Raw genomic sequence first — 9,519 nt, forward strand, 5'->3', positions numbered from 1 at the left:
TCTACAATTCGAAAAAGCCCAAACTCACTACTTTATAACCACCTGAACAGGAACTACTAATGCAAGATGTTGTGGACTCCATCAGCGACTTCCTGGCCACAGTGGTGAGCATTCTCACCCTGCCTTTAAAACCCCCAAATCTATATCGTGTATGAATGAAATGCAATGGCAAACATTCGATTTTTTATTATTATTGTTATTATGACTGACAGGAGTATGTTTACTTAAATACTAATACAAAGGTTAAAGGGAAACCTGGCGTGAGCAACTTTAAATGCGATGATGTTGACACTGTGCTGAGTCATGACTTGTGGGGTAAGATTACACACAGGAACCCCAACATTAACCATTTCCTTTTTTGTGACTTCCTCCATTTGTTTCCAATTCCCAGTATGACCTGTGCAGACATGAATGAACCCGTCTTTGATCACAGTGATGAAAATGAAGCTGCGAAAAGTTGATCTTTTTCTTACTTCCTCTGTTTTTAAATGTTGTCAGAGCACCCGGGATACATCAAGCATACACGTGTAACACATTTGGGGATGTCTGTTTGTACAAACCCTGATTTTTTACAAGCAGCCTGTGTAAATCTCAATTGAATCGAATATAAAAACTACAAAAAAAACCCTGTTAATCATTATTTTTACAAGTAGATACAGCGTTGGAGTCAGTGTTACAGTTTTGGCTTGTATCGGGGTAGTGGTGAGGGGAGTTGTGCTCTCTCTTGCTCTCTCTCTCTCTAAATACATATATATATATATATTGTATTAATAAAAGCTGCTCTCCTCACATTACTGTAACTTTCTCGCCCATATTCTGAAGCACCCATATCTGGGTCACTGATGTTTCGTCATCAACTGGATGTCAATCTTTTCCTTTAGACAACAATCCCAAAACACTAGAGCGCTGGTGGAGATGTTACGCTTGCCTATTTATTGAAACCCAGCTCAATATTTTCATATTTTAATGTAACTGTCTTTCTTAGATCTTTCTTCCTATGGTTCTTCATCAGCAGCCAAACTCTTCATTTACTCTATGTTGTTCTCTTCATCGTCTTCCATCTGAGGCTGCTCTTTCTCTGGCAACAGGCCGTAGCTGTTGAGGAAACCCTCCACATCAGTAGCAAAGAATTCCTCATTTAGATGCTGTGTGCAGGACAGGAAGTTTCCCAGTAGCTCTCCAGCTTTGTACACGAGCAGCGTGGGTAAATATTCATCCGAGAAGCGCTCGGCGGCACCGGAGGCGACGGCGTCAATCTTGCAGAACTTTACGGTGGGATACTCAGTGGCCAGGCAGTCAAGGCAGCTGTTGAGTGCCTCGCAGCCTTTAATCCCATTCTTGTAGATGTGCACAACCACAACCGTGCTGTGATGCTCCTTTTCAATAACTTCTAGGAAAGCCTCTCCATTGTCCAGGTCATACACGCCTTCAAACCTTGGCCCAAAGCTGAGCTTGTCATGCATCTCTTGCATGCACCGCTTTCTGTAGCTCTTTAGACATCCTTCATCCTCCTCCTTAAGCAGTTCATACTCTTGGACACTCATCTGAAGGAAGTGTATTAAAACAGTAGTTACATTTTTGGGTTGATATTTATGTGCAGCATTTGGAATGGCAAACATTTGCTGCTCGAGGCTAAAGTTTTCTAAATTAACTGAGAATTTCTACAATTTCCTGCACATTGGAGTTAAGAACTGCTTTAGCGCTGTGGGAACTGGGTTGTGTCATACCTTGCGGTTAAGGTTTCCTCTGGAGGTATCTTTTACTTTGCTGGGGGATGACATTTGTCTCAGCAGTTCCCTTTTTGCAGGATTCAAGTTTTCTTGGTCCATGCTTTCCAACTTAAACCTCCTCCAGTCATTGATCACCCCTTTGGGGCCTACGGAGAAAGCAGATAGTTGTTTGTGTTCAGGGAAATTACTAATGTCTGTGCTAAACTATTTATGAATGCAGAGTGGCGAGAACGAAACAGGAGTGGGAAGACAGATGCTTCAAGAGACAGGATTTAATTCATGTCTGTCAGTCCTGCGTGTGGGAGCTGTGGTTTTATAAAGCAGCAGTCATACAAGTCTTGGTTTTAACAGTGATGTCGTATATATTTGTGTTTGAAACCACTGGTCACGCTTATGGATAAGGAAGTGTACCAGTTACCTCCGTGTTGCATAATAAAAAGAAGATTAGAGCATCTGTTAACGTCTTACAATCCTCCAGGTCACTGATGTACGGTGGCCCTGAGAGGCCAAACGGTCTGCAACTTAAGAAAACACCAGCAATAAAAAAATGCTGCAAAAGCACACAAAACACAACGGAAACAGGAAAAAAGAAAACAGAAATAGAAAAAACAAAAACGGAAATAGGAAAAAACTGATTTCCAAAAGCACAAGGGAAGTGTTTGTGGGGAGACAATAACCCGACGGACCAGTTGCAGTTTTTTCCTATTTTTGTTTTCTTTTTTCCTAAATCCGTCGTGTTTTGTGTGCTTTTGCAGCGTTTTTCTTATTGCTGGTGTGTTCTTAAGTTCCAGTCTGTTTGGCCTCTCAGGGCCACCGTACTGATGGCTTGTTTAAAGCTTTGATTTTCAAACAATAAAAAACATCCACAGAGAATTTTATTTAAAAGAATGTGCAAGAGTGTCAGCAAACTCTTCTTCTATTTCTACACTACAGTTTAACACACACGGCCAAGTTTTATAGAATCGTCCGTTTGGTAGATTGGAAATGTTTATGACCGGAGAACTGTGATGCCAAAATTCATGCTTGAGATTTAATTTGAACAGTAGCTTGTCCTAATTTCTTAAGATATGCTTGTTTACCATGTGACTCAGACACATCCTAACCCATGTCAGGTTGCGTTAGGTTGTGTTTGAGCCACAGCCTGGCCCTAATCTTTGTCAGGTTGCTGATGAAGTGGTGGACGTGAGGTTGAAGTGCCCAGACTCTGCAGATTTACACTTTGCTCTGCTTTTTTACTCTAAAAACGATTTTCTTGATGAACAATCTCATAGTGTTTGTGAAAACACCATAAACACAAAGTGTCAGTTCCTGTGTGAGGTTTTAAACGCCATGTCGCCTCACCTGTTTGGGTCGCGGTCTCTTCCAAGTCAATCAGTCGCTCAGACATTTTCCTGGTTGGTTAGCTGGAGGACGAAAATCGAGAAAATGCCGACATGGCGCCATTAATGATTTAGATAATGTTTGGGTTGTCACTGCAACAGATTTAGAGTCACTGCTACTGGATATCCGGTGACTTCCACGATTTTTAATTAAATCAATGCAGTCTAAGAGGATTACTGACCTGCGGTAGACTTGCGTGCTTGCTGTAAGTCCTTAAAGCTACTGCTTGAAGAATGAGCTGATGAATGTGGTCACTAAAATCATGAAACGCAATCATAAACACAAGATTACACAATCACAGTGATGCTGCAAATTTAGTGATTAAAACAGATGTGTGAATGCAACAGAAATTACACGTTTAGATGCATTAGCATATTCTTAGTGCAAATACTGGTAAAATTGCCATCTTGCTAAACTTTTGACCTTCGCACTGCTTCCTAATGTCTCTGTGATGCTGCTGTTTGCACAGGTAGGTTGGCCTACATCCACCTCTATGCTGTAGCCAATATCTGATTGGATTAAATGATCTCTCCCAGGGTTCCAGGTACTGCAGTCCTGCTTCCTGTATGCAGTCACAATCTGGGGTAATGATCTTTATGACGGCAGGTCTAAGTTCCTCTAAGGTCACAGTTTGCAAGATGTAATTTTCTGTGATTAGCTCTAGCATTAGCAAATGGAGCTAGGTAAACAGCCTATACTTGTTATTATTATTACTATTATTATTGTTATTATTATTATTATTATTGTAGGTCTGTTTCTCTGTGTGTTGGTGAGAAATTGACGTCTCGTAACCATCTGACTTCCAATTAGTCACAGACCCGTGACTAAACTCAGCACTGTCAGAATGAACTCTTTGTTTGTGTTCTGCGCAGAAGCTTTTACTTTAAGTCATCAAAGAAATTAAACGAGAATAAACAAAAACAGCCCCTCGGATACATAATGTGGCAACATAATGTAAATTATACACATGAAACATAAAAAGGGCCCCAAAGTCTGTGTATGGAAGCAAAACACACTGACCAAATAGCTCGTATACTTTAAATGATTTCGTTCAAAACTCAACTTCACATTTCTAAACCTGCCTGTGTGACATTTTACTGCATTATTAACAAAGGTTGTCTTACCTCCCACGGTCACAGTGAGGTCCTCCCTTTGTAGCAGCAGATAACCTTGCACTGATCTCCACTCAGTCACTTCACTGAGCTATCTGTTGCTGGACGGTGTGTGTTTTTGCGTGCATGTGTGTGTCTATTCCAGCCAATGAAATTGGTCTAATGGAGATTTCAAAAGCAACCCTGTACGCCGAACAGAAATAGAGCGCAGATCCTAAGAGGATTTCACCTCAGCAATTAGAAGACTCGACTTGATAAAGGCCTGACTACACTTGACGAAGAAAGAGAGAGAATGACAAAAAACTGAAAGAAAAACGTTTCTTTTTTAAAAAGCTTCTTTTCTTTTCCCCCCCATATCGCACATTTAATGCATCACTTGATCAGGCAGCTGATAAAAGCCATCCCTATTCAAGAGCAGTACACAAGAGCCACTGTGTTGCATTTTTTATGAGCAGCGCATTAAGAGTTAACTCGAGGAAAAGCACCATATCCCCGAGATGAACTTTCAAATAAAGTGATCCTGTCTGGAATTCAAAGTTCTTCCAGGCATAGAGCTTCACACGAAACACATGACGGGAATCTTTCAAAACACAAAACACCGCTAGCTAAGGGTGGGGAATATCTAGTGATACGCTTTGTCATGTGCTTCCCGACTGTTTTCGCACAAAAATCCCACTCACTCATTTCTAAAACCTAGATTTCCCTCACAGGTAGATTGGTCGTTACGTTTCAGAATTATGTAAAATTTTATTTTGAGGTAAAAAAACAAACAAAAGCAAAACAATGTCAACATGTGATCCTGTTTTATTCACTGGTTATAACCAAGTAAGACATACTGAGAATATTAAGAAACACAAGTAGTAAGAACAAAGCAGAGACAACTGTAAAAGTGGTGTGTGGTTAGGTAATTAAGTTCTTCAAGTTAAGACAGAGTTCAGCACGAGCTTATAAAACCTAAATTCTTGTTATAGTTTTGTAATGTAATGCGTGTTGTCTCCTTGCATGTCTCCACAGCTCAAGAATTTCCGCTTTTAAGCGACAAAAGAGGAAGACGTGATTTCCTTTGGTTTAAGAATGTATACATCTGTTCCTCAATATTAAAATATAACTAACTAATATTACTAATCAGAAGGACGTTTATATGGATAACAAAGCAAATTTTATCCCTTCCTGTTTTTATATTTTCCCAAATACGAGTGCTTGTTACTGATCCTTAAACAACAACATTACGCCGTAAACTGGTGACACACAGTGACGTAAAAATGGTAAATACTTTAAGTGGAAAAAGTATTTTAGTAAACCCATTTACTTTCCATTGCAGTTGAACTTTGCTCATCTGCCCAAAGCATCTGAATATCATTATCTTCACAGCAGGTATTTGTTTCCTTTCAGAGCAACATAAATGCAGGAACTGCACCTTTCAAGTTTTACAATTTCGCAAGTTTACGTGCGAGAAGGAATCCCCTCTTTGCACTCTTCGCCTTCATGCATCACTGTAAGCTTTCCGTTCCCTGAGTGCTGAATCACTGCAGCGCATTTAGGAAGGGCAAATGCTCGCCACACCCACACGATATTTTCTGCTACCGTGTTTGGCTTTTGCCCTTCATCTCTGCGTCTGTGTCCTGTCTTTATTGGCTTAAGGGATTACTGGACTTTTTTATTTAGGCACACAGAGCATGCATGTCAGGTGGGGTTCCATTATTCTCAGTCACTCGTAAAGCCCGGGTTGCTTACAGTGGAATTCGGCTGAATATTTTGCACCTTTTGTGCTAAAACTGTCTGTCAGCAGCAGCTATCTATCTGTCTGAAGGTTCTAAAAAAAGAGCAGCGACTATTATTAACGTCAACAACTGTTTTTAATGTGTTGTTTTAGTAACTTTTGTGAGAAAATGTGCTTTCAGTTGAATTCTTGTAATGAGCACAAGGTCAAACAGCCCACTGCAAACCTTATATGTATTAGGGTTTTTTCTCATTTTAATAATGAAAAATACAAGTGACCCAAATGGATCTTCTCATTGTGTAATGGCTAACATAATAGCATACTGCCAATGTACTGCTAGCTCTGCGTCCAAGCCTGGACAAATGTGGAGGGTTTTGTCAGGAAGGGCATCTGGTGGAAAATCTTTGCCAACTACGACATGGAAGATTAGGATTTCCATACTGGATCGGCTGGGGAAGAGTTAACAATGACTGCATCTCATGTTGTTGGCCCACATTAGAAGGTGTAAACTGTGTTACTGTTGGCTGAAGACAAAATAAGAGTAATGGAAGAAGATTCAGAGACAGAGAGGGAAAGAAAAGCGGGAGTGTGGAGGTTAGACTAGAGGCTTTAAATGTAGGGACTATGAGTGGTAAAGGAGAGCGTTGGCTGATATGATGGAGAAATGGAAGGTAGATAAGGTGTGTGTGCAGGAGACCAGGTGGAAGAGGAGCAAGGGTGCGAGCTCTGGAGGTGGAGTCAACTTGTTCATCATGGCATAGATGAAGAATTGGAGTAGGGGTAACGTTAAAGGAACGGTACATGAATAAAGTCGTGTAACTGAAGAGTGTTGGACTGGATCATGGTTGACTGGTAGATTGGATCAGAAGATGAACGTGTAGGTGAAGGGAACAGGGGTGATTAGGGGCTGTTGGATATGTATGGTGCTGGGGAGAGAAATGGTGGTCGTGGATTTTGTGAAAACCAAAGCAATAGCTGAGATCGGGTGACAGAGGAGTGTCGGGAGGTGCACACCGGGGGAACTACAACTTAGGCAGAAGGTGCAAACTGAAAGCGACAGGAGAGAGCAGGTTGCCTTCCTTGGTCAGGTTTAGGGATTAGAGATGTGATCAAGCTTATCATATTAAAATTTGGGACACATCGTCAGTAGTGGACCTTGGATTCATTGGATGTTTCGGCCATTATCACCTGACACCCTCATCCAAGGAGGCCCTGCCAGGGTTGGTCAGGCCCCACAGTGTGTCACTGGTTTGTGTTAAAATTGTTATTTCTCTTCTTCTTTCTTCTGTTTAGTTTTCTAAAGTTTATTTTCTTCTATCTATTCACTGCAGCTGAGAAGTAATACTTTCCTCTTTAATATTTATGGAGCCTCACTTCTTCAAAGGGATAGAAAAGGAAGTAGATACAATCACTGAGCAGGAAGCTACGATGTATTCTTTCATCGTGCTTGTACCACTGAAATCTCCTCCACTGTCCACTCCACTTAATTGGGATCTGATGTCATGGTCTAAATATGAAATTAAAATATGAAATACTAATAAAAAAAATTCACTTATCAAATGGGAGGTTAAAAGAGCAGGTGATTGAATACTACCAGGGATGTAACTGTGCACGTGGCTCTGTTATATCATCGGTAATTCGATCGCGTCCCTTGGCTGTAAAAGGTCAAGATAAGTCGAGACAGCCCTTGAACACTAGAGGTCAGCCTTCATCCTAATTCATTTGACTTTCAAAGCCTGTAAGGATGGAGACAGTTTCTCTCATTAGCTTTTTTCTCCAGCTGAATTCCTCACAGCATTTCTTACTTACGACCAACAGAAAGAGTATTTCTGTTTCTGTCGATATTTGAAATGTGTATTTAACACACAGGCAAATCATTAAGCACAGCTGGTTCTCCTTCACCACGTAGTCTTAGAAGAGTAAATAACGTAACCCACTTTTCTGAGAACTAAAAATAAGGTTTTAGATTCCATAGGTTGCATATACAGCTGCACATAAAGTTGCATATGCACCCACTTACTTAATAAAGATTTTCTTTGCCTAGTACCCTTACATCATTTCTTTTGCATTTAATGCAGAATAACATTTTATCGACTTATTTTTGCCCAGTCCTCTCGCATTTTGTATTTTGTGATATTGTGGTTTGGTAAAATAACAATGAAAATGTTGAAAAATTTAACAAAAAACCCAACTGTCACGGTCCTGGGTCTTATGACACATGAACACATACAGTCTGTGACACCAACCTCTTCACGGTTCAACTCCAGAAACATCCTGGCTCCTTATTTCTTGATGACGCGCCAAAGCCGCCATGCTTTTGTTTGGTTTATAAATACGCATTTACATCTACCAGCATGCCAGGCGCCGGGTCATTTAAAAGGTACATCAGATTGATGTTTTTAGGTTTCAGTGGCAGGTGGGGAAATAATAAAATAGAGACCAGGAGTAAACAAAACGATCGTATGCGTCATCTTGCCTCTCCCACCGCAGTATGGTTTCAGCTAATGCTTTACATACCTCTGTGCTGCGGTTTCCCAGGAACGTGGTCTTTACGTATCACTGAGGCATGAAGAGCAACATGAAGGTGTGGAGTGTTGCTGGTTTTAAGTAATAGATGAAAGAGATCTCTCTTGTGTCCGGTGCTGTGGGATAAAGGAGTCCCTCTACCTGCATATTACTCAGGTTACTCAGTCATGTTTGCATTCCTGCGATAGGAAGGAAGCAACGGCTTTTCCCGAGGCTACCGGCCATTTATATGTTAAAAGCAAAAATGATGTTTTCATCAGCTGGAGAGGCGACAATGACAGATTTGTTCTTGAAAGAGAAGTTTGATGTACTCTGCTGTTTTTAGCTCTTGACATAAGTGTAAGTCAAGTGCCTGCTGCCATTTCTAACAACTTTCATAACCTAAAACATTTTAGCTCATGACAAATGTTTATATTATGTTGGGTGGCTGTAGCTCAGGTGGCAGAGCAGGTCAGCCACTAATCAGAAGGTCGGTAGTTTGATCCCAGGCTACATGCCAAATATCCTTGGGCAAGATACTAACCCCATGTTTGCCTACTGGTGGTGGTCAGAGGGCCCGGTGGTGCCCGGTGGCGCCAGTGTCTGGAAGCCTCGCCTCTGTCAGTGCGCCCCAGGGCAGCTGTGGCTACAATGTAGCTGCCATCACCAGTGTGTGAATGACTGAGTAAAGCGCTATACAAATGCAGGCCATTTACCATTAATTAAAAGTAATCTATTAAAAAGTATATATTTTACTGAGCTCCACTATAGCAAACCTTTGGGTGTTTTATTGCTCGGTCTTTTGGTCTGTAAAAACAGGAAAACATTTGTGGTTCTGTAAGTTTCCTCTGACCGCGATTAGACCTAGTTTGTGTTCTTGGTGTGAAGCGGTCATTCCTAGCAGTGTTCCAATATTATGACATCTGTGGGCTATTACGTGCTTAGGAGAAAGTCTGAAAGTCCAGCCTTGCTTTACTCGAGGCACAAAAAAAATCCAAACCGCTGACTCAGGAACTTTCATTTCCAGTTGAAGAGTTATCACAAACTGGCTGTTACCGGCTGTCTCATCCGG

General features: G+C 41.1%; 1 protein-coding gene across 1 annotated transcript; it reads right to left on the reverse strand.

Moving 5' to 3' along the window:
• Positions 1–171: 171 nt before the first annotated feature.
• On the reverse strand, positions 172–4,517 carry pdcb (phosducin b). The gene is made up of 5 exons (XM_005938509.3): positions 4,235–4,517; positions 3,292–3,364; positions 3,072–3,133; positions 1,728–1,876; positions 172–1,544 (listed from the first exon to the last, which is right to left on the reverse strand). Exons 3-5 carry the CDS (start codon positions 3,115–3,117, stop codon positions 1,029–1,031), a joined length of 711 nt encoding a protein of 236 aa, XP_005938571.1. The 5' UTR covers positions 3,118–3,133; positions 3,292–3,364; positions 4,235–4,517; the 3' UTR covers positions 172–1,028.
• Between the last annotated feature and the right edge of the window lie 5,002 nt (positions 4,518–9,519).

This window comes from Haplochromis burtoni, unplaced genomic scaffold (genome assembly GCF_018398535.1).
Source record: "Haplochromis burtoni strain Fernald_Lab_line unplaced genomic scaffold, NCSU_Asbu1 Contig_256, whole genome shotgun sequence".
NCBI classification, from domain to species: domain Eukaryota; kingdom Metazoa; phylum Chordata; class Actinopteri; order Cichliformes; family Cichlidae; genus Haplochromis; species Haplochromis burtoni.